At 42.6% G+C, this 26,422-nt stretch overlaps 1 protein-coding gene across 1 annotated transcript in view; it reads left to right on the top strand.

Moving 5' to 3' along the window:
* IPMK (inositol polyphosphate multikinase) overlaps positions 1 to 26,422 on the top strand; it is an 86,682-nt gene that overhangs the window by 56,779 nt on the left and 3,481 nt on the right. Inside the window, exon 5 of the mRNA XM_077454161.1 lies at positions 8,259 to 8,340. Coding sequence (XP_077310287.1) covers positions 8,259 to 8,340 — 82 coding nt within the window. The remainder of the gene's footprint in view (positions 1 to 8,258; positions 8,341 to 26,422) is intronic.

Genomic DNA, 26,422 nt, shown 5'->3' with positions numbered 1-26,422 from the left:
GACAACTGAAGCCCCATTGTAAGTCTATGGGCAATTTTCACTTCCCAGGCATTTCCCAGCCACTGCCTTTCCACGCAGCAAATCCAAAGATGGGCTACGCTGCTCCAGGTGACTGTAATCAGATGGAGTAAATGGGCTGGGTGCTAAGCTTGGCTCGCCACCAAAGTAAAGGAGGAAAGGTGTTCGGCTGCACACCACTATAGATCCAATGTTGATTTATTCATGCCAAAATGACTACCACCAAGACATGGACACCGAAGAGGTAACAAGTTTCATACTTGGTGCTTCTATAAAACTAAACCAAACCCTTTTTTGAAGAAGCACTGAAGAAATTGCTTTACATTATACAAGCTGCACACTCACCACTTTGCTACAATCAGTGTAAATTTGCTGTCCCCTCAAAATAACTCAACACGCAGCCATTAATGTCTAAACCGCTGGCAACAAAAGTGAGTACACCCCTAAGTGAAAGTCCAAATTGGGCCCAATTAGCCATTTTCCCTCCCCGGTGTCATGCGACTCAGTGTTACACCGTCTCGTGTGGGGGAGCAGGTGAGTTGCATTTGGTATTGCTCCCACTCTCTCTCATATTGGTCACTGGAAATTCAACATGGCACTTGCTGGTAAAGAACTCTGATCAGAAAAAAATAATTGTTGCTCTACGCAAAGATGGCCTTGGCTATAAGAAGATTGCCAAGACCCTGAAACTGAGCTGCAGCATGGTGGCCAAGACCATACAGTGTTATAACAAACAGGTTCCACTAAGAACAGACCCTCGCCATAGTTGACCAAAGTTGAGTGCAAGTGCTCAGCGTGATATCCAGAGCTTGTCTTTTGGAAGTGGATGTGTGAGTGCTGCCAGCATTGCGGCAGAGATGGGGTGGGGTCAGCGTGTTGATGCTCAGACCATATGCCACACACTGCATCAAATTGGTCTGCATGGCTGTTGTCCCAAAAGAAAGCCTCTTCTAGAGATTATGCAGAAGGGAGCCCACAAACGGTAGTAGATCATTTGAGCTTATGTGGTCCAAGTGCCACAGGGTTAGGATTGACAGGAAAACGATCACTCCAAACAGGATGGTTCCACACCTCGGCTATCAGCTGAAGTTCCTGGAGCCTTGTGACTCTCAAACACAATGTGAAACTTCCACGCTATGGAGGAGCCGTCTGGAGGTGGTTGATATATAAAAAAAATGCACTCAATCGAACCGGGATAAAAAGAGAAAATGGAAGGACTCCATATGGTATAGGTAAAAAAAAAAACGCAGGTATTTATTTAAAATTACAGTACACCAAAAATGAGTAAAAGTACTGGTGAAAAATATATGAAGCAATGTGGGGAGCAAGTGTGGCAGGTCGACGCATTTCATCCTAAAGGACTTCAACTGGGGCATTAATCTGTAGTGCCTTCATGTGCATCTACTTGGAAAATGTTTCCAAACATTTTACTGCGACTGTCAAGTTTTTAGATTGCATTTGAATAAGACTATACCCTTTTTAAAAAAAAAAAACATATGGGTGGTCTCTTACAAACCACAATTCATCCATCCGTTACACACCCTAAAATAACTTGCAAAAAAAAAGTAATTTGTGCAGGTAATGTGATTGCTATCCCTCTTTTACGCTGCACGACCCAGATTAGTGGATGGGGCTTAATCTCAGGGCATGCTGTGTCCTGGTGACATTTCTGCTGCTTATTCCTGTGCTGTGCCCCCAGCTATGCCACCCAATGAGTTTGTTTAAAAGGATTAATTTGACTTGTGTAAGAAATTATATCCTGCACTTTATTATTTTCTTGGAAAATGGAGCAATTTGGTGGAAACGCTGTGCACACTACAGTAAATCAGCTTGCAGATCATTGCAAGCAGGGCCTAGAAAGTCAAAGTAACTGTCAGGATTGATGTGCACTCCATCCATACTGAAATGTTTTGGAAACGAGGTGCACACGTAGTTAGACTAATTTTTATAGAGGCATTTATGATCCATTTGTTTTTGGCTTTACAGACACTTTTTAAGAACTTGGAATGTGAGAAAATGTTTGGAATTTATATGAAAATGACAGGGAACTGTTTTTCACATTTTTAAATGGAATTTTCATTTCACAGCAGCACGCACAAAGCTAATCTATCAAAATAGAGGAAGAATAGTTTAACAGAAACATTTGAGTGGTTTTCTGCTTCAGCCAGAGGCTAAGCTCTTCTTGCTGTACTTGCTATATTAGGGTAAATGCACACATTACCTAATGCATGAAAATCTTGTCAAACGGCTGGTTCAGTCCAATCATTCTGATCACGCACAGGTTATGAAGTGTGGTTTGAGGCATTATGCTTTCTCTGCTGCCGTGGGCCACAGTGTCGGCACATTGGCAGTGTTGGGTGACTTTTGGTAAATAAGCCAAACGCATTGTATTGTGCTGCTTAAACCCCTGCCCTTTTATAGTGTTCCCAGTGCCCAACTCAGAGGGCACAACTGCCATTCTTACCTCCTGCAAGGACAACCTACATAGAACCCCATCTCTATCGCCCAAGGATTTTGTGTTGTCCACTGCAATAACTTCAGCTTGCTCTCCTTTTAACTGTATCTTGTTACGGCCGAGCACAGGAGTTTTACATTTTGACATGGCCAGACGCTGGTCAAATATAAGAGCAAAACGTTTATGATACAGTTACTGTTCTGTTTTGTATTATAGTGTTCAAGGGAAGTTTTCAATTAAACTAATGGAAAGTAATTCAGAAAATTGGTATGGTGGTCAGTGTTTGGCCACCCCTGGGGAAATGCTTAGAATAAAGATAACCTGGCATGTATGTATATTTGCAACAGATTGCACCACAGATTCTTATAAAACCGTTTGCATTTTAGCAGGTAATGCACGCTGAGACTTATTGGATGTTTTTTTTAGTTTACGAAAGGCTCAGTTGACTTCAGGAAATGTGCAAGGTATGTTTTCTGCTTGTGTTTTGGTGAGACCAGAGACTTGTACTGATACTAGTGTGACAGGCCTTTCACGTGGCAGAAATGCATCTGCCCCTTAAAAGTATATGTTCACCTTTTGGTACATGTTCCAGCCAATTTTTCTGCAGCCTCTTCCCTTTTGTTCTCCCTTAAATCCCCCCTCCCCCCCATGACAGCGCACGGGGGGATTCTTTCCATGCACTTACTGTCACAATATGAAAAAATGCTCCACCGTGCATGCCTCTGCTCACACAGCCATGGCATTCATTCGGTCTCCTGTGAGCCTACAAGCATTGTCTGTCATTGTAGCTGTTGGCTTGTAGCTCTCAATGAGCTGCAAGGGGAGCTGGTGAGCGTGCTCCTAGTTCATTGATCTTCCTGCTCTGTTAACTGCCTGCCCATATGAGGTATGAGCAGACAGCTATGCTGAGTCCACAGGCGCCTGAGATTGCACATGCGATCTGCTGACAACAAATGCAGTGCTCTTCAGCCTCCTTTTTGGGGGAAATAAATTGGCATTTATTTTAAAGGTGAGCTGCTCCTTTAACCAGGTTCATAATCTGTTCTGGTTTATTGTCTTCACCATTTTACAACTAAAGCAACCTTCTCACACTCAGACTGTTAACATGGGAGGGAAAAAATGCAGTGGTCTGTCAATCTGCCTAGTTTATTCATGGTGTTGATGGAGGAGAATAGCGGGCTCATTCATTCTTGGTAGTTGGCAAGAACGCTCTTTAGTTACCACCATTTCCATCCCTAACCATCAGAATGCATTTTTTTTCTTTGCTATTGGGTTTCATTAAAAGCATTTAATTTAAAACAGGAACTTTTTTTTACAAACATTTATTATATTGCAGCTTACTAATTCTTAAGTGTGATGGTTGCATTAGTTTACTTTTTAGAGGCTTGCTTCTATTTTCTTGTCATCCAGCCAGCAAGTCTGTTTTTCTCAAGCTCTCTAGCAGAATGTTATCACTTGACATAGATGAGACAAAGCACTTAACACAGGCAGGTGTGTATAAAATGATCAGCTTTTATTTATTCATGTGTAGCAGCGGCTCCTGAGGAGCACACGGTATGCGTTTTTTCAAAGTTAAACTTTGCCTAAACTGCAGTTTGGTTTGGGTTGATTTGTCTAAATTGGACCTCTGCGTCAGTCTAACTGGACTGTGAGATGTTCAGCCTGGCCAAGGAGCACTGTCTCTTGGGGCAGGTGTGGAACTATGGTCTGGTTAGGTGCTTAAGTTACTCTTTCGGAGCCAGGTCAGTGGGAGTGGCCCTCGCTGTGCCCTCTGGGAGAGGTTTTTTAAGATGCGGATGTCACGTGGTTCGGGGGTTCTGGTCCAGTATGATGTGCTGATTACATGGTCCTAGTGCTCCTGACCAACCCCCAGGAAAGGCTATGGGGTGCGGATCCACCCGACTTTAATGCCTCGGGGCTGGTTAGCCCGAGGCAAGCAAACTAGAGGAGGATTCTGAGGTGGTTATGTGCCGTCTCTGGTTTGGAGAGACCCAGAGTACTTTGAACATTCCAGGGGAGGACTATTTAGAAGAACACCATGTGCGGGTTGGATTTCTTAACATGAGCCTGGAAGGGCTGAAGTACCCGAGAGAATCCGGTCTTGTGGTATATAGCCAAGCAGGCTGAAAGATCCAGGTATCCTACAAGCGTTTTCAAGTTTAGGTTCCCTACGCGTTCTACAACAATGTCTGTAGCTGAGACTTGTTCCTGAGTAAGCACCTTGTTGGCTGCTAGGCCTTGTGAGAGAGGGACTTTCCAACCTGGGTGACTATCCAGCTGCGAATGGCTATTCTCCGGATTCCGTCAAAGTAAGCAAGTTCAATGTTTTTTTTTTTTTTGTCTTTGACACTAAGAGTACCTGAACTTCCTTCCCAACCCTCTGAGCCCACGTTGAAAGACTGTTCAATTGACTGAGTTTTGCCATCTACCATGGGACATCCCCCTAGACGTGCCACAAGGAGAATAGAAGGTAACGGTAATCCCAAAAATAACCAGCAGCTCCTTCGGGGGTTAGTGCTACATATTAAAACCCTTATCCCTTAAGGGGGGAAAAAGGGTTTTGCTGTAATTTCTTATAACGTGTGAGCTGGAGTTTGGCTTAAAATTTTGTTGTAAGCAAATCTGAAAATTAATACAAAGAATGTAAACATACAGTGCTAAAGTTTTAAAGCGTAACATGTCTGGTATCCATTTATGCGGTGTAACATCTTTTTTTTTATTCTCTAGGGCCTCTGCTTAAAAAAAGCATTTGGGGGTTCTAAGTAGCTTTTTAGCAAAAAAAAGATTTTTACGTATAGGAGAGAATTGTCTGTATTGGCCTGAAGTAATTAAGTGGGCCTCTTGCGTAACTGTTTCTGAAGAAAAAAACTGTTTGCTTCTGATATCAACAATGATTACTTACTAGCCAAAAATAGATACATGCACATTAAGTTCTTCCTTTCACTGCAAATGCTGTCCAAAGAAGGCAAAACCTAAAGTCTCTACACTCATATGAACCCATGTTGCCTTTCAGGGGAACAAAATAATTCCATCACAAAGACCGGCTAACAAATGACTCTTTGCTGGTGTTTCATGTAAAGGCAAGAGATGGGAACAAAGATTTTTACTTCAACTCTGGAGTAGGCCAAAATGCTTGGCAGCAGAGGTGTTGCCCATGTAATTGAGTTAGTGGCAGCTGTGATATTTCACCCTGTATTCAGGGAGTTGGGTTTAACCACTACAATACAGGGCACTTTCGCCCCCTTCCTTCCCAGCCCAATTTTCAGCTTTCAGCGCTCTCGCACTTTCAATGACAATTGCGCGGTCATGCTACACTGTACCCAAATTAAATTTTTATCATTTTGTTTGCACAAATAGAGCTTTATTTTTGTGGTATTTATTCACGACTCAGTTTTTTTATTTTTTGCGCAAAAAAGCAGAAATTTGAAAAAAAAAAAACTTTTCTTTTTTCAATTTTAAAAGAAATCCAATAAAATCAAATTTTGTCATAAATTTAAGCCAAAATTTATTCTGCTACATTTTTTTGGTAAAAAAAATTCCGTTAAGTGTATAATTGGTTTGTGTGATCACGGACCTATGTACATATGTGTGCAGATAATCATTGGGACATAGTTGGGGGACGTGTTTTTATTTTATTTGGGGACGTGTGTGTTTACACTGTAGGTTTACACTAGACTAGTGATCAGTGAGTAAAAAGCTGTAAAAAAACAGCTAATACTCGCTGATCACCAGCCGGCTGCAGCGATCTGCTCTCCTCAGCGACGACTTCCGTGTGAGCAGAGCCGATTGCCTAGCAACCGGCTGTTTAGATCGCATGACGGCTGTGATTGGACATGGCCGTCATGTGATCAGGAGGGCCAATCGCAGAGCCCTCCTGCCGATGCGCAGTGTCCGGGTGACACGAGCGCATCGGGATCGTGCTGCTGTGCGGGCACGAACCCCCTCCTGAAGGATGTGTTCCTGAATGTCCAGTCAGGAGGCGGCTCCCACCCGGCCATATATGTACATTATATATGTACATTATATATGTACATTAAAATTAGTTTTTTGAGGGCTTTTTTTTTTTTTTTTTTTTTTAAAGGGTTCATCCTTTTTGGCAGAAGGGGCAAGTTTTTTTAAATCTGGTTTCTTTTGCACTTTGAATACATATCCAGTTTTAGGTCTTTATGCTTGATGTGGCGATAGGGACGTTAATGGGGCTCCCCACACTTTTTTGCTGGGTTGCTGATTTTGTTGTGTAGCATGCAATTGGACATGCGGCTACCAAAAACTGTAACCAGAACTGTGGTCTGCCTTTTCTGCATCCCATCCCTACTATTTTGAGTGTTTTTTTTTATTAATAAACATTTACAATATTAGTCTACTTTCTACATGTCAATGTTATTTATACTGTACAGGTTAAACTCTGCTGGTAAAAAGCCCCACTCCGGGGACACCATTTTCTTTTTTTTGTTTATAACATACCAGGGGTGATCAGCGCCCTCTGACCCCAATTTCGGGGGTGTTACCGTTCTTTCTGACTATTTTGAGTGTATTTTAGTCACTGCAGAAAAAAAAAACTTTACCTGCAGTGAATACTTTGATCCATAAAATTGGAAGAACAGAGAGCACATGGACCGATGGTTGTAAACTATGAACTTTAAGAATAGTAGGCAGCAAGGGAACATAACACTGTGCTGTCAGGAGGTTTCCTGGACATTTTTGCTAATCAGACCCCAGTTATCTGTCAATGGAGAAATCTGGTGCTTAAATATTTTCAGTAAGGTTTCCCAGAATCATCTGTCTGTTTTTTTATCTAGTTTAACACTAGATGGCAGTGTCACACAGTGCCTGCTTAACACTGCGCATTTTATTGTATTACTTTTAATTCCAGGTAGAATTGCAATTTTGGTAACCATTTTAGCCTTCGCTTAATTACAGGCCATTCATCCCTCACTCCTGCATTTTTTAAATATTATAATGGGTAACGTCAGGTACTAGAAATAACTTTAGTTAAAATTAGGAATATGCTGTCAGCCAGAGCTTGAGGGTAGCGGATAACTGTATTTAAAGTTATCCTGCCTGCCTACTTCCCTTGAACAAACGCATTCAACTTGCCACAAACACATACTGGAAATCTATGGGACTGTACTGCACAGCCGGTGGCAAGGCAGATTTTGAAAATGTGATATTAAATGTGTGGCATGCTGTGCGATTCGAGTAACTATACTATTTAACAAAATAATAAAGAAATGCTGTCACTGCACCCAGAAAAGAAGAAAACTGCAATATGTTTGCTTTTGGGTTTAATACCAGTGTAACAACCTTACTGAGTGCAATTATCCTTTAACATGACCAAATCCAAACCTATACATTACATTAGAAAATATTTTCACTGAAATGGAGGTGGTTGCTAAGAGTGTAGTTAAAGATTTTCTATATAAATTCAGCTTCTGCTTTTTCTAAATCCAGTTTTCACAAGGGGTTATATCTGCTTATGCATTTATTTTTCATCCTATGCTCAGTATACATTGCCATGGGTAAGGTTTTCTTAATAACCAGCACATGTTCATGTGAGTGGTACCAGGTAGCTGTTCTTGCACGAATTCACAAGAACACCGACCACAACCCCGAATTATTAGGCAGTGATTACCCATTTTACAGGGTGAGAAATATAATAGCAAGGTGTATAATGGCAATGATTGCTCATGGCAGACTGCACAGACCATATGTTGTTTGTAGCGTTTTGAAATTGCTTAGTTTGCTGATAAATAATAACCTAATATGAAGATGCCTTTTTCATTAGGTTTACCATGTTGATTCTGACCGCTATGAAACTGAAAACCAGCACTATGGACGGAGTTTAAGTAAAGAGACTGTGAAAGAAGGTGAGTTGTATCTGAAGAAAACCGTAATGCATCCTGTATGTGGTTGACAGTACCTACTTTTTTTTTTTTTTTTTTTTTTATTATATAATACGGTCTGCTACCCCTCTCTGCCAATCCATCCATTGGCTGCCACTTGCGCAACAAATTCAATTCAAAATGCAGATCTTTCACAATGGGAAACTCCATACATTTGAAAACAACCTACAGGGTCTTTTCGGTTTGCCTCAGTCCATGTGGTTCTATTGTATGCAATTAAAGCACGCTATAATGGCCCAGAGCAGATCCTCGGAATGGTCCCTTTCACCAACACCACTGTTTTATTTGATTGCAAGAGCTGTCAACACTAAGGGATCTATATCGCAATGCTATAGCATGTTACTACAGAGCTTTCTAGATAAACACCCCCTGTGAATGCTGGCCAAGTGGGAGGTAGACATGGACCCAATTGATGGAGATCAGTGGGAGGAGGCTCTACAGGTGGTGCCCACTTGCTCCTTGAAGGTATCACAAAGATTGACGCAAATATATATATGTTGAGTATATTACCCCCCCCACAGATTGTATGCTATCCCACACCCCACTGTGTACCAGATGGAAGAGAGATCATGGACTTTTTTTTTTTTTTTTTTTATTACAAAGATCATGGAGGACTGATCCACCTACTGTGCGGGTGCCCGAAACGCCACCCCTACTGGAAGGGGTTGGTGGACACCATAAACAGGGTGTTTCGGATTTCGATGCCTACGAATCCAAAATGCTGCTTGCTCAATGTACTTGATGAGTTAGAATGGGAAGAGTGTACTAAGGTGGCAGTAACTAGATCCCTATTCCTGGCACGCAAGCTTATAATGACTCATTGGATTTCAGAAGACCCTCCTGCTCTGAGTGGAGAAATGCTCCGGAAAGAGAAAATTTGCCAACATAGGGGTTGCTCCCACATGTTTGAGAAACTCTGGGGACCATGGCTGACTACTGATGTATCTAACTGCCAGACCAATAGAGCTAATTTTTGGTACCCTGAATAAAGAATACGGTCTGAGAAATAACCAGATGGTCAAGTAATGTATAGATATAAGGCTGGATTCACACCGATGCATTTTTAGTGCTTTTTGCATTTTGTAGATTTGCACTACAGAGTGTTCCTTGGGAAACCATGTTAAATGGACTGTAGTGCAAATCTGCAAAAAGCACTAAAAATGATTAGGTGTGAATCCAGCCTAAGATACAGGTGATGTCAAGAAATACAGTTTGTACTAACAAGCAAGTTTAATGTACCGGATACTGAAATATGTACTTTAACGTATGTGTGGCTTCGTTATGAATTTATAGGTTTTTTTTCTCTTTTCTTACATCAGGGGACACAGAGCTGTAGTACTTACTACGTGGGTTATATCGGCTTATCAGGTGCTGGACACTGGCCCGCCTCTTAAGGTGTGAACTTCCCCCATATAACCCCTCCCACTACTGGGAGTCCTCAGTTTTTTCGCCAGTGTCTAAGGCAGTGTTAATCAACCTTTTTACCGTGGAGGAACCCTTGGCAAAAAGTCTGAGATCTCGGGGGGAACCCCCCCCCAAAAAAAAAAAAAAAATATTCAGATCTACATTTCCCAGAATATCTGATCTCATCAGCAAGCTGTATATCGAACCATGTTTATTGTAGAAATAGCTTAAAATAATGGAATAAAAATTAGAACTCATCTGACACCAACATTATAGTGTGAAAAGTGCACATAAGAATTGTTTTCTTTATGTCCCTGCGTTAGAACAAGCCCAAAATATTTTAACCACTTTAGCCCCGGACCAATTTTCAGCCTAAGGACCAGAGGTCTTTTTACAATTTTGCACTGCACTGCTTTAACTGGTAATTGCGCAGTCATGCAATGTTGTACCCAAACGAAATTCTTCCCACAAATAGAGCTTTCTTTTGATGGTATTTGATTGCCTCTGCGATTTTTATTTTTTGCGATATAAATGGAAAAAGACCGAAAATTTTGAGAAAAAGATATTTTCTACTTTTTGTTATAAGAAAAATCGAATAAACTCAATTTTAGTCAAACGTTTAGGGCAAAATTTATTCAGCCACATGTCTTTAGTAAAAGTCAATAAGCGTATATTTATTCGTTTGCGCAAAAGTTATAGCGTCTACAAACTAGAGTACATTTTCTGGAATTTACACAGCTTTTAATTTATGACTGCCTATCTCATTTCTTGAGGTGCTAAAATGGCAGGGCAGTACAACCCCCCCCCCCCCAAATGACCCCCATTTTGGAAAGTGGACACCCCAAGGAAATTGCTGAGGGGCATGTTGAGCCCATTGAATATTTTTTTTTTATTTTTTTTTTTTGTCCCAAGTGATTGAATAATGACCCAAAAAAAAAAAAAATTTACAAAAAGTTGTCACTAAATGATATATTGCTCACACATGCCATAGTTATATGTGGAATTGCACCCCAAAATATATTCTGCTGCTTCTCTTGAGTATGGGGATACCACATATGTGGGACTTTTTGGCAGTACGGCACCCCGAAATCCAATCACTGCCTTCAGGATTTCTAAGGGTGCAAATTTTTGATTTCACTCCTCACTACCTATCGGTTTCGAAGGCTATAAAATGCCAAAACACAACCCCCCCCCCCCCTCCAAATGACCCCATTTTGAAAAGTAGACACCCCAAGCTATTTACTGAGAGGCATGTTGAGTCCATGAAATATTTTATATTTTGCCACAAGTTGCAGGAATATTACTATTTTTTTTTTTTTTGCACAAAGTTGTCACTAAATGATATATTGCTCACACATGCTATGGGCATAAGTCAAATTACACCCCAAAATAAATTCTACTGCTTCTCCCGAGTACGGGGATACCACATGTGGGGGACTTTTTGGGAGCCTAGCCAAGTACGGGACCCCGAAAACCAAGCACTGCCTTCAGGACTTAAATATAAAATGCTACCAAAAAAAACTGTTAGCGATCGCAGGGATCAGGCCTGACTCTGCGAACGCTGCATGTGTTTAGTGTTTTGTAAGTGACAGCGATCGATACTGCACTTGGGTGGGCTGGGCGGAGGGGCAAAACGCAGGTGCTAGCAGGTATCTGGGCTGATCCCGCTAACAATGCGTTTTTTTGGAACCCTAAACTGCTGGGGACGCTAGTATAGATCTGATCTGTTCAGATTCTATACCACTACGGGAGGTGTATGCTTTGCGCGTGGGTGTTAGCGGTACTGGCACTAGCCTAGCGCTGCCTGGGGCGACTCAGACCCTGACCCTAAAACCTAATTGAGATCACCCACCGGGTGATCAGGGGGTTAAACCTTTATTGGGTAATAAATGATGGGTGCCCTGATGCTATAAAAAGCAAACTAACCAGAGTCACCCGTAACACTTATACGGTGATCACTGGTGAAAGGGTTAACTAGGGGCAATCAGGGGGTTAAAACCGTTATTGGGTAGTATATCGGGGTACCTAGCGCTATAAAAACCTGGTGGTGAACCTAAAAAATAACTAGCTACTTAGCGGCACCAGTGACACTAATGCAGCGATCAGAAAAACGATCACTTAGTGACGCTGGCAAAAGGGGGTGAAAGGGTTAACTCTAAGGGCAATCAGGGGGTTAAATCTTTATTGGGGGGTGGTAGGGGGCTACCCTGGACCTAACACTAACTGCCCTGACACTTTTTTTTTTACTTTTACAACTGACACTGAATGCAGTGATCAGTAAATAAATGATCACTGCAATCAGTGACACTGACTGGGGGGGGGGAGGGGGGCAGGGGTGATCGGTTGGGGGGGATTGTGTGCCTGTCTGTTAGTGTCAGTGTAGTGTTTGGTGCACTTACTTTTAGTCTTCTCCTCGTAGTCCGGTCAAAAAGACCGCCCTGAGGAGAATGACATCACTTCCTCCCTGCCTGTGTATACAATACACAGTGGGAGGAAGCTTCTCATTTGCCAGGAGCGATCGAGAGGGGATGGCCAGAAACCAACGGCCATCCCCGGATCGCTCCTGAAGCGAAACGGACCGCCGCATCCAGCGGGAGGGGATCCGATCGGACCCCCCCACCCACTGGAAGGCAAGCACGTACATGTACATGCTTGTGCCTGTGCATGCCATTGTGATGACGTACAATGGCATGCAGCGATCGTTAAGTGGTTAAGCAAGTCAAAGTTGGACATATTTTCCATCTTTTGCACATATGCTATGAACGAGGCCTTACTGAACTTGAACAAAGCTCCCAAATATTTTGTTTAATAAAAAGGATAGCAGACTACGGGAACAATTGGGACTTGTTCACAACATTCATGCATAAGAATTGATGGAAAATGGTGCAGATTTGACCCTCATAGAATACTTTGGCCTTGTCCACGTCATGTGCAGGCATGCATTTTGCTAACACAGGTCTCTGCTAGGACATAAAGAAAAAAAAGATTTATATGTGCCCTGTTCATACCACAATATTGGTATCATTTGAGTATTTTTCTCTGCAGAAAAATGCATACATGTTGCATATTTCTGTGCAGAAAAAAATATGCACATAATATCAATGTTGATTTCAATGTACACTGACAGCGAGTACTGTCAATGTGCATTGGTACCTACTCTATAGTTCTAGCTCCTCTGAACCTGTGAGGGTGGTACCAGGAGGAGTGCTGACAGTAGGATCGTATGGCTGAATCTTGCAGGAGGAGAGATCCTGTGTATGGTAGCAACTGAATGCAGACTGCAGGGGCCTGTGGCTGGATGAGACAGAATCATAATCGCATTATGTAAAATTATGGCATAACAAAGCTATTATAATTTCACCTCCTGTTACATTCAGCCTGATCCAGCTGTGTACCTCAACTCTCTGCTCCCATCCCCCACAGCCTGCAATCAGTGCTTTTATACACAGGATCTCATCTCCTGTTCTCTGCTTTTCCCTCCCCCAGCAGTCTGCATTCACCCCTGATGTACACAGGAACGCAGCCTCTGATGATCTGTGCATTACTGCTACCATTTGAGACAGATTTCACCATGCTCAGCTCTCCAGTCTCAGCTCCTTATTCTCCATATTCGGCTCTCCGGTCTCCGCTCCCCGCTAAATTTAGAACTCCCGCTTCTCTGCCTTTCTCCTGACTCCTCCCTGAGCCAGAACTACAGAGAGCCTATCTGATATCAATGCGCGCTGACTGTTCTGTCAGCATGCATAGGGAACACTAAAAACATTGGGCGGATATACATCCACCACAATGTTGATTCATGGCGGAACTCCGATTGAGAAACACTGGTCTAAGGTGTTGGGCACGTGTAAGGATGTGTGTGTACTGAGCTCCACGAGCAGTAATCCTTTGATGCGAGCCAGCCATCCTAACCAGATCCGTTCTAATGTCTCCGTAATGGACTAAATGAACGGTACCCGGGCCTCGTCATCCAAAGGCATGAGGTCTTGCTTGCAAATGCTTTAAAGCTGGGCCCTGGGATCCAGCACTTTTTGGTAGCGAGGCCAATAAGTTTACTGGCAGGGTTTTCTCGCAGGTCCAGGATTGCGGGATTACCTGAGTGTACCTCTGTTCCTGAAGGTTTCCTTTCAAAGCCTACCGTGAAGGGCGAAGATTGGGTTTCTTTTCTCTGATAAAGCCCTGTGGCGAGGAAAGGTAGGGGAGATTTTCTGCAAGGAATCTCTCCTTCCATGTATTATGTCTGTGTCACCACTGGAGGCTGTATTGAGCACTCGCCATTCTGACGCTGGAAACGGCAATTGCTTTCTCTCTCCTCTGTTCAAGCCAGCTCAGGCCCTCGGGTATGAAGGGGGCTCTGATCACTTCCTGGGCCCCCAGAGTGGTGTGTTTTTTTTTTTCCCTTGAATGCCAGCCCGCTGCCTTTCTTAAAAAAAAAAAAAAAAAAAAAAGTTTTTGTTTTTGGGGCAAATTGTCTGTTTTACCCCCTCCTCCTCCCCCCCCCCCCCCCGCCATGTTGCCGGCGCTCATACACTTCCCTAGTTGGAAGGGAGGCGTGGCTAAACGGCGTCAGACACTGGCCACACGTGGAGGAAGTATATTAAGCTACACAGGCAGAGCTGCAGAGTGTTTGCTGGTCAGGTTTGTTGACACGGGCATCTCCCTTTTTGTTAAAGTGAAGGGAAAAACACTGCGCTACTGCAACAAAATCAGCGGCTATCACTCTAACATACATAGTCAAAACAGAATATAGAATAGTTTAGTGCTAAAGTAATGAACACAAATGATGAGTGAACAAAAATCAAAAGTATATATATAAATACTGAAGGAATAATCCCCCAGTTATTGTGCACTAAACAACAAAGATAAGTATCATAAAGAATTATTGTGCAAAGTAGTGCATAACAAAGATGACTACCAAAAACAGTTATTGTGCAACATAACAATAAGGCTGTGCATCATAAATGTTGAGAAGAAGCTAATGTCAGTTTGTCTCTCTATATAAATGTCCTCTTATTGTGCTAAATAGGGCAGAAGCCAGTCTTTTTTTCTTCCAAGTTATAGCAAGAGCAGAGCAAGGAACCAACAGCAGCAATCTGTCTGAAGTGATGTTCATGAGGACCTTCTATAGATTTAAGATGGGTTCTCTTAGCATTAGTGTTGGACCCACCTGTCGTATGACTGGGTCTGAAAGGCTTGTAATTACCAAAGGTTAAGCTCTGGCCTTCAGTAGGAGGGATCCCGGTGTGAAGTCCTCATTTAGCCGTCCTGGATTGCAAATGGAGATGGGTATTCCCAACGAACACTGTCCGGTGGTCTCCAAGTTCCAGGGAGGAATGGTATTTCAAGAACCGAGCATATCCAAACTCGGATCTCAGGTAAAAACTCGTATGAGTAACATATGGAAAAAGAAAAACAAAAAAAGGGTTCCGGATGGTGCAGATCAACAAAACCAATGGGTTTATTAAAAAAATATATCTATAGTACAAAATTGAAGTGATCACAAAATAAAACGAATAAAGGCAATGTGGGGTACAAGTAATGCTGCCCATTACTTGTACCCCACATTGCTTTTATTCGTTTTATTTTGTGATCACACGACAAGTGTTGTCCTCTACCATTGATGACTTAGAGAAAAAGCTTGATGCGATTTTTATCCCTTCAGAGTGGGGTTAAACGCAGTATATCCCCCTTCAAGTGCTCAAGAGCCTCCTCTGGAGGTTCAGGATGCTGGGGATCAGGCAGATCTTCCTAAAGATATGGACAATACTGGCTTATCCTCTTCTGAGGATCCTAACACGGAAGGAGTATCACTGCAAGAGATTGTTTGTGCATGCTCTCACTAGGTTGGTTTGGTCAACCTTTTTGCTACCTGCAGTGCAGGCTTCTGATGATCCCATCTCTAATTTGGGATCATTAAAACCTCCTCCGGCTGGAGATGCCTTTCCTATCCATGCGTGGCTAAGAAAGCTTATGTACGCAGAGTGGGAGCATTCACATAAGCGGTTTCAGCTTAAGAGGTTTGCCAAACTGTATCCTATGGAAGAGGATTTCTGTAAGAAATGGGGGGGATTCCAGCGGTTGATGCTGTGATTACCTCCGTAAATAAGAATCTCACATGTCTGGTTGATAATGCTCTCATGTTGAAGGACTCGGCGGATAAGAAGCTGGAGCACCTTTCTAAGAACCAGATGGCTTTAGCAGGTTCAGCAGTGCAGCCGGTCTTGGCTGCAATGGGTGTATCCCAGGCCATTAAGGAGCAATTTGAGGAGATGCTTAAATCTTTACCTGTTGAACAGGTTCAGCAGTACGCTGATTTAGCAGACGAGCTGTGTTTTTACAGTAGATGCTATGAGAGATGCATCTATTCAGATTTCACGTCTGATGTTGGGACTAGTGCATTCTCGTAGAGTTCTTTGGCTTAAGAGTCAGCCGAAGCACTGTATAAGAAGCTCCTAGCCAGTTTCCCTTTTTCATGGTTAACGGCTATTCGGAGAAGATTTGGATAAAAACTTACAAAAGATTTCCAATGGCAAAAGCTCTCTGTTGCCAGTAAAGAAGAAATTTAGACATTTCTCATTTAAGCGGGCCTCTTCTCCTGTATCAGGGACATCAGCCTCTAGGCATTCTTGACGGCATCAGCTGTCAGGTTCAAGGGGGAAACCCCAGGGACAGCACCAAGGTCAGAAAATATCTTTGGGAAAGATGCCCACCAAGCAGAGTACTAAAGCCTTCTCATGAAGGGGTGCCCTCGCTCGGTTGGGGGGAAGGCTCCTGCAATTTTAAAAGATCTGGCAGGAGCAATGACAGGACAAATGGGTGCCTTCTGCGGTGTCTCTAGGTTACAAACTAGAGTTACGAGTTTTGGCGTCTCCCCGGTTTCTAAGATCAGGGGTTCCCATGGACCCAGAAAAGAAGGCTCTCCTTCTAGCACTGGACCATCTGCTAGCCAAAGTCATATCAGAGGTTCCCTTAGAGGAACAGGGCACAGGTTTATATTCAAACCTCTTCACGGTTCTGAAACCAAACGGGGAAGTAAGACCTATTTTAGATCTCAGCTCTAAATCGGCACTTGTGCATCCGATTCTTCCGCATGGAATCAATTTGGTCTGTAGTAGCCATCCTCCAAGGAGGAGACTTTGGCTTCAGTCGATATCAAGGATTAAACGAAAAAATGCAGTGTTAAATAGAAAAACGGAGTGATATGTCCAAATAAAACATATATATTACATATGTCTCCATAACCTGTGAAAAAGATAAATATAGACATGTATAAATAAAACTGACAAATACCTATATTAACATGGAATATCCATTAGCGAAAAATTAAAATAAGTCCCATGCCAAATAACACTAAATGTGACTAGCACAAAATGTGGGAAATAAACCCCAGACACCTGTGAAAGTAAAAAATGTCCACTAAAGAGTAAACTTATAGAATGTTCATTGAGCAGTAAGGATTCTTCCACGTAAGGCTCACATTTGTTTGGTACAAGGAAGTTCCAAAATATGGGAAGATATTAAAGATGCATATAACTTTTCTTCCAATAAAGTAACAAAGCATCAACAGCAATAAAGGTAATGGGTACTCTTACCCCATAGTGGTGAGTCATTCAGGCATGTAAGTACTCAAGAGCCGTTCGTCCTCTTGTGCTGGTATCTCCTCCTGGTGCCGTCAGCTGCGATGCGTCCAGTCCCAGTGTCAAATGTGCATAATACACAAACAAACTCACATTCCAAGAAGGGTGCGTTCATCCACACATGCAAAAATGCATGGAGGAAAAAAGGGGAAAAAACCTTCTGCATAGAGCAGATCACTCTGGTAGAAAAATATTTATTAAAATAAAAAAATACAAAAAGTACAAAACATCAATAAAGATGCTTACAGGCAATAAAAAGCCTGGTAAATCTGTCCGGCAGGCTATGTACCTGACATGTTTTGTACCAATGAACTTCAACTGGGGTATAAACCTGCAGTTTGGAGCCCATGCTATATATAGTGTATAGACAATTAAACCCTATAGACATCAGCTGTTGCTAGTAAATGGCGCCAGACAAGTTCCAATTAAAATAAGGCATACCAAGAACATACATACACTGCTGACACTGAAATCCAACCAATCGGTGTACAGAGAAGTCAGCATAACACCAGATCACCTACCCCTCCATCACCACACAACTATAATTTCATTAGTTGTGTTCCAAACCTCATAGTAAGCTCCCCCAATCACTGGAGGGCATTTCCGAACGGGGCGGCATCATGATCTTATTTTTACGAATGTAAATTATGCCCACTAAAGGAAAGAAAAGGCCCACCCGAGACCGGACCAATCAGAATGAGGCTTCTGTCACAACATCCTGCCGCGCATATCATTGTGCACACTGATCCCCGCTCTGTGCGCTGCAAGCCTCGATGTAAACTCTGCTCAGCAGAGGTACATCATAGCGAAGTAACACGTGCGCTCCAATCCTTGATTTAAACTGATGGCGTGTGCGCTCCAAGCCTCGGTTTAACCTCAGCTGAGATGGACCGCAGCAAGGTCACATGTGCGCTCCAAGCCTCAATCGCTATTCAGCACAGCAGAAGGATACCATAGAGAGGCCACGTCAACAGGATGGCTAGATCAGATCACCAACCAGCCGCCCATATCTAGGCACAAACAACTCATAAAGGACACTCTCAATACTCTAGTGGACACATACGATATTTATAAGGCAACTTTAGAACTAGCAAAAGCTAATGTACCTATAAGCAATGCTAACCACTAACATCTGGAATACCAGCAATTACATCAATAATTAAATTAATAGTAAAGATGGCTAATAGTCAAAAAAAAAAAAAAAAAAATTTACATTTATAACCATAAAGATAGAACGAACCTGGGGGGTTCAAATAATTATGCCATCATATCTATATCATCATTTATAACCAATAGGCATCAACACATAAAATTAAATAGAAAAAGCCTTAAAAATAGGTGGAACAATGTTTTTTCAAACTAGATGGGTACCGTATATACTCGAGTATAGGCCGACCCGAATATAAGCCGAGGCCCCCAATTTACCCCCAAAAAACTGGAAAAAATTATTGACTCGTGTATAAGCCGAGGGTGAGACATGCCTGTCCATCCCTGTGTGTCCGTCCATCCCTGTGGGTCCATCCATCCCTGTGTGTGTGTCCATGCGTCCGTGCAGCCTACCTGTGTCCAGCCTGCCTGTGTCCGTCCAGCCTGCGTCCCGTCCAGCCTGCGGCCCGGCCCGTCCCGTCCCGAGCCGAGCCTCCGTCCTTCAGCTCTTCGTCGGCGGCCATTCTAGGATTCAAAAGCCGCGCCTCCGTCGGTGATAGGCGGAACACTCAATTTCCCACTGACTGCTGTTCCGCCTATCGGATGTCCGTGATAGGCGGAACACTCAATTTCCCAGCAGCCTGTGTTCCGCCTATCACGGGCATCGTCTCATCCTCGTCCGTAGTACGAGGATGAGACGATGCCCGTGATAGGCGGAACACAGGCTGCTGGGAAATTCAGTGTTCCGCCTATCACAGGCGAAGGCGGAGCCGGAGGCGCGGCTTTTGAATTCTAGAATGTCCGCTGTCTGTCTGCTCGACACGCTGATCGAGCGGGCAGACAGCGATGACTCGAGTATAAGCCGAGGGGGGCACTTTCAGCCTCAAAAAAGAGGCTGAAAATCTCGGCTTATACTCGAGTATATACAGTACATAGAATTAAATCTGATGAATTTACCTCTAAATACATGCTGAGAGTATATCGACCTTTTTTAAAAAAATAAACTATTTGGGATATTAATGCAGTCATCAATAAGTCCTGTCTAGATTTAACCTAAACTGGGAATAACACTTCAACTGGTAAATCCAGAATGTTTCTAATTTAGAAACACTCCTCACTCTAGATTCACCCCTCCAATCTGGGGAAAAACTATCAATGACTTGGAATTTAGTCCCAAAGGCATTTTTTTGAAAATGCAAATAATGCTTGGGTACACTATGGTTAGTGAGTCCTAATTTAATATTGGCAATATGTTCATTAACTCTAATCGAGAATGTACGAATTGTGCGTCTGACGTATTGCATCTTGCATGGGCAGGTAATAAGGTAGACAATAAACCGTGTAGCACAAGTAGCAAAACTCCTCATATGATAAATTGTAGATGTAGTAGTAGACTCAGACATCGATCTTACTCCCACATAATGCATTGTGTACGCAAACATTGCAACTCTTGCAAGGATGAAAGCCCTTTGAATTTTGAAAAAATTGAGTTTTATATGGGGGATTGATCACAATTGGGGCCTTAAGATTCCTCAGGGAAGGTGCCCCCCCTATAAAGGACAACTGCCCTCTCAGGAAGAACTGAACCCAAATGTGGATCGTTCTTTAGAACATCCCAATGACTATTAAATATACTTGGATTGTATTAAGAATTGAGTGGTAAAAGACCATTTTGATCTAGTATCAACTTTGTGTACACTTTGTGCACCAGTAAGGGTAGATCTAGCCCTTGCTGAAATCTCTTCATCGATGGCATCGGGAAGGTAACTCCTATCAACAAATCTTGATTTTAAAATATTAGCTTGTAGGAGAAAATCTGACATGTCGGTACAATTTCTCCTAATGCATAACAGCTGACTCCGTGGTATAGATTTAAGCCACGGGGCATAATGCCAGCTGTCATTCGGGATATATCCGTTGAGGTGCATCTGTTTAAAAAAAAGTCTTGATAACCAGCCGATCAACAACCGATATATCCAGATCGAGGAAATGTATCCTAGTTAAACTCAGATCATAAGTCAACACTATACCCATATCATTGTTAAGAGTGACCATAAACTCATGTAAGGATTCTTCACCCTTCCACAGGAGGAGGATGTCATCTATATACCTAGCCCACAGCGCCAATTCTGGACACTGTACTCCCATACGGCCATAAAGAGGTTGGCGAGGCTGGGGGCAAACTTGGCCCCATCGCCACGCATTTCTTCTGTAGGAAAAACTGATCATCGTACCAAAAATAGTTGCTCTGTGTTACAAATTGAAGGAGTTCCATAATATAAAGTTGTTACAAAGCAGGGATATAACTACCGTTCCTCAGAAAATGTTCCACCACTGCAAAACCTAGCTGATGCGGTATGCAGGTATAAAGAGATGGAACATCCGCAGTAACGAATATATAATAATGCTTGTAGCCTATACCTTCTAACAGCCTTATGGTGTCACCCGTATCCTTCAAATACGATGGAACTGATCTAACCAATGGCTGTAAATGGAAATCAACATAACTGCCTATTCGTGTGGTAACAGAATCAATTCCGCTGATAGGCCTCAGTGTGGTCGCGTGCTTATGAACCTTAGGGAGGTAATACGTGGTTGGTATATGGGAAGCCAATGGTACTAAAGTCTTTCACCTTTCTATCCAGGATTCCCAAGCGGAAACCTTTTATTGACCAATTCAACCAGGTGATTTTTAAACACATTGGTCTATCAAGGATGACCAAACCGCCCCCCTTATTGGCGGGTCTAATTGACTAAATCCTTCCGCTCGCATAGTGATTTAAGGCCTTCCTTCAAATCAGGATGGTCATAAACTTTTTTTTTTTTTTTTTTTTTTTAAGGTAATGCCTCAAGGTCCTTCAATACAAGATCTCGAAAGGCCCTAATCGAAGGAGCTGGAATACTAGGGGGATTAAAGAGGGATAGATTAGACAACCCTGAATGGATGATCCCACTGTCCCCATTAGTAATGGCCCTGGGCCCCATAGGGTTAACAATAAAATGTCTGTATATTTAATAGTCTTAAAAATTTATGGACTTCAATAAAGGTATCAAACTTATTAAGTTTCTTAGATGGAACAAATTTCAAACCCTTGTCCAAAGTAAACAACTCTGCATCAGAAAAGGTAGCTTGGCTTAAATTAAAAATTCCACTAATATTCAAGGTCTTTTTCTTTTTCCTGGCACGCCCCCACCCCCCCCCCCCTCGGGTTCCCTGTTTCCCTCTGCACCTCTTATGGGTCCAACCAGTCCCCTGGGAAAATCCTTAGTTGTAGGAGGGCCTGTATACGCTTGGTTATAATTACACGGTGATTTATTGTATAAATCATAATCCCTCTCAGTATAAGGTCGTGGGCATTGAAATCTTTAAAGTTCTTTTAACGGTGAGAATCGGTTCTGATTATGTACCAGAGTGTATTGGGGATATTGAGATTGTTGATAGTACCCCTTCTGACTCATCTGGGAGTCATAGGGCGGTCCATTATGGAACCCCTGCGCTTGCTGTCTATAACCTCCTTGATTCACATGTTGACTCCTACCTCGGTTCTTCCCACCTTTATCCCATTCTGATAAGGATTGTCTCGCAGTGGTTGTTTAGGAGAAAATTCATTCCCATTATAACCCCTACAGGCATTAGGAGTTTGAGGATAATCCATGTTTCTCATTAGTGGTAGTTGATTTGGATGGACTACTGGTCTAGTGGGTTCACTCGTCACCGAAGGTGGCAAGGTCTCCATCTGCACCGGGCCAGGTATCTCACCAGGGGGACAGCATTTTTTATTTTTTTTATTTTTTTGCCTACTTGGTCTTATCAAGATCACGTGTATACTTTTTTTTTTTTTTTTTTTTTTTTTTTTTTTTTTATGTTGATCCTCTTCTTCCTTTTCTGAAAGGCCCTTTAAATTAGCTGAAAGGGAAATGTACTCAGATGTTGACTTATGTGGGAGAAGTTTCTCTTAACTCTTTGATTTCTAAATCAATAGTAGATAGTCTCGCTGTTTTTCTTCTCCATGACACAACCTAAAAATCCGATGTCTACCTCTGTAAAATAACGAAACCAGGAATCAGTTTCCACATATCCCCCTGTTGGGGTTGGATATCCCACCTTAAGCCTCTTGGGACCATAAGAGTATTGCTCAAGAAATGCTGTGTCCCAATTTAAATGTATTTCCGTCACCATAAGGTTTTTCAAACACATGAATAAACCACCCATTTCCGTGTTTGGTATTTAAAGCAAAAACTCACTCCGTATTGAAGGAACGAGCAGACCTATACTCAAATACATCCATTATAATAGACGTGGATGGGAGATAAAGTGCAGCAACTAACGCGAATCCAAGAAACAAAAAAATAAATAGTTGCGCTACTAGTAGGTCAAAAGTAAAAATATTGCAGCCAGCATCAATGATCCAATTGTAAAAGTAAAATTAAAAAAATGAAAAGCAGCGCTAAATAGAAAAATAAAATGTTATGTCCAAATAAAACTTGTATATTACATATGTCTAGTAAACTGTGAAAAAGATAAATCTTGACAGGTATAAAAAAAAACTGACAAATACCTTTTATTAACATGAAGTATCATTAGTCAAAAATGAAAAGTCCTATGTCAAATAACACCAAATGTGACTAGCACAAAATGTGGGAAATAAATCCTAGCCACCTGTGAAGTAAAAAATGTCGAGGATGCCTATCTACATGTGCCAATATTTCCCGCTCACCAGAGGTTTCTACGCTTCGAAATAGTAAACCGTCACTTTCAGTTCGTGGCCCTGACATTCAGTCTAGCCACAGCTCCTTGAGTATTCTCAGATTCTGGCTCATGCCCTGAGCCCTTAACCTGACTAAAGCAGAATGGTCTTAGCCTGTTTGGACAACCTACTCTTAGTAGATCATTCAGTTTCCGGGTTAGACCACGGTCTGGTGACAACGGTAAACTACCTGGAATCTTTAGGCTGGGTTCTCAACCTAGAAAAGTTGTCCTTGAGGCCATCAAGGAGAGTACAGTACCTGGGACTAATCATAGATGGCAGGGAAAGGTATTTCTACCTCCAAAGGGAATCCGTTCCATTGTAGAACTAATTTACCTCATCGGGGCAAAGAAAAATCCTTAAATTTGGTTGTGCATGAGATTATTGGGGAAGATGGTGGTCTCCTTCGAGGCCGTCCCTTACGCACAGTTTCATTCAAGATTGCTACAAAGCACAATCCTGTCAGCCTGGAACAAAGTTTCAGGCCTTAGATTTTCCGATTCAGCTTGCTCCCGAAGTACGTCAGAGCCTGAATTGGTGCCTGATATCTAGCAATCTTCAAAAGGGAAGGACATTTCTACTACCTTCACCTGGAAGGTAGTAACCACAGATGCCAGTCTTTCAGGGTGTGGAGCGGTCCTGGAAGAGGATTCTGTCCAGGTTGGTCAATATTTTGGAAATTCAGGCAATCCATCTGGCTTTAAGAGCCTGGACGGCCAGACTGAAGGGCTTTCCTGTTGGGATTCAGTCCGACAAAGCCACGGCTGGGGCTTTCATCAATCACCAGGGGGACACGAGGATAGAGAATTTGCAGGCGGGCTACATGAGCCGCCAACAACTCTTTTCAGGAGAGTGCTCTCTTCACCCCGACATCTTTCTTGCAATATGTCAGAGATGGGGTACTCCGGACGTGGACCTGTTCGCATCCAGATTCAACAACAAAGGACAAGGGATCCGCTAGCTTGCGGAACAGACGCATTAGTCTTCCCTTTGGATCAGTTTTCTCTGATCTATGCATTTCCTCCAGTTCTGCTACTTCCGCGTCTTCTTCGCAGGATCAGGCAGGAACAAAGGGAGGTGATTCTCGTGGCCCAGAAGGCCTTGGTTCGCCGAGATCATAAGGATGGCAGTAGGAGTTCCTGGACTCTGCCATCACGGCTGGCCCTTCTTTCGCAGGGTCCGGTATTTCATCCTACCTTAGACGCTAAATTTGACGGTCTGGCTATTGAGGCCCACATCCTAAGGGGTCGTGGGTTATCTCTTTCAGTCATATCTACCTTGATTAATGCCAGGAAGCCAGCTTCCAGGATTATCTACTAGAGTCTGGAAGGCATATGTTGCCTGGTGCGGATCCAGGGGTTGGCACCCCAGGAAATGTGTTATAGGTAGAACTCTTGAATTCCTACAGATCTCGGCCTTGTCGGTGTTCTTTCAGCGGCCTTTAGCTTCTCACTCTTTAGTACGTAGCTTTGTGCAGGGGGTAACATAGATCAGTCCTCCGATCAAGACACCCCTAAATCCTTGGGATTTGAACTTGATCCTGTCAGCTTTACAAAAGCAGCCTTGTGAACCTTACGGGAGATTCCCTTGGTTCTGTTGACCAGAAAGATAGTATTTCTGGTTGCCATTTCTTCTGCCAGAAGTTTCTGAACTAGCGGCTCTATCTTGTAAGGAGCCATATCTGATTATGCATAAGGATAAGGTGGTTTTACGCCTTCTTCCTGAATTCCTGCCAAAGGTAGTGACAGGGTTTCACTTAAAGCAAGATTTTCTTCCTTCATTCTTCCCAGAGCCTCAATCTAGGGAAGAGGGGTTACTACATTCCCTTGATGTAGTAAGGGTGGTCAGAGTGTATTTTTAAAGGCGACTGCTCAGGTTCGTAAGATGGATATTTTAGTTATTCTGCCGGATAGTCCAAAGAGGACAGGCAGCATCTAGATCCACTATTGCCAAGTGGATTTGTCAAGTCATTGTGCAGGCTTATGGTTTAAAGAGGAAGATTCCTCCTTTTCATATTAAGGCACTCTCTACCAGGACGATTAGTACCTCCTGGGCGGTGCATTATCAGGCCTCTGCGGCTCAGATCTGTAAAGCCACGACATGGTCTTCAGTTCATACATTTACCAGATTTTATCAAATCTATGTTGGTGGTCAGGAGGAGTCTGCCTTTGGGTGCAGTGTACTGCAGGCTGCAGTATAAGTCCCCTGACTTCCTTTTTTGTTGTCGTTGTCGTCACCCCCCTTTCAGTTGCCATTGCTATGGGACATCCCGCGTAGTAAGTACTACGGCTCTGTGTCCCCTGATGTAAGAAAAGAAAATAGGATTTTTTTTAAACGGCTTACCTGTAAAATCCTTTTCTTTGATATACATTAGCGGACCCAGAGGTCCCTCCCTTCTTATACACTTTGATTGCTTGGCTACAAAACAGAGGACTCCCAGTAGTGGGAGGGGTTATATGGATGAAGTTCACGCCTTAAGGGGCGTGCCAGTATCCAGCACCTGATAAGACGATATAACCCACGTAGTAAGTACTACGGCTCTGTGTCCCCTGATGTACATCAAAGAAAAGGAATGTACAGGTAAGCTGTTTAAAAAAAATCCTATTTTTTTTTTTTTTTTCTGGATGATAAAAAAAAGCTGGCTTTAGCAAGAGGCAATTTTTGGGGAAAGTGCTTGAGAGCAATACAGTGAGTGTGTGCATGTAACAATGAAGCAATGGGGGAGGTTCCTTGCTAGTTTGGGTCTGCATTTCTGTAAATGGAGTTGGAAATTTGGTCAGGATCAATGTCCTTAATGCTGAGAAATACAGACAGATGCATCCATGCCATACCATCAGGGAGTTGTGTGATTGGCCGCAAATGTATTCTGCAGCAGGAAAAAAACAGTGTGTCTGGGAGAATTTATGCCATTTTGAAGGTAAATTTTGATTTGGGTTTCTTTTCTGTTCATTTACTTGCCATTTATTTTATTAATCAATAAAAATAAACTAACACTTTTACTTCTGAAAGCTCTAACAGTCCGTTTCATGTGCAGAAACATTTTTATAACTTTATGTTAGTCTTCCTTGTACAGTGAGAGTTGAAAAGTCAAGCAGTATGGTGCCATAAGTATTG

This window comes from Lithobates pipiens, unplaced genomic scaffold (genome assembly GCF_037356315.1).
Source record: "Lithobates pipiens isolate NorthernLeopardFrog02 unplaced genomic scaffold, aLitPip1_a1.2 Scaffold_25, whole genome shotgun sequence".
Classification (NCBI taxonomy): Eukaryota; Metazoa; Chordata; class Amphibia; order Anura; family Ranidae; genus Lithobates; species Lithobates pipiens.
The sequence above is the reverse complement of the archived record's forward strand: the minus strand, read 5'-3'. Positions and strand labels throughout refer to the sequence as shown.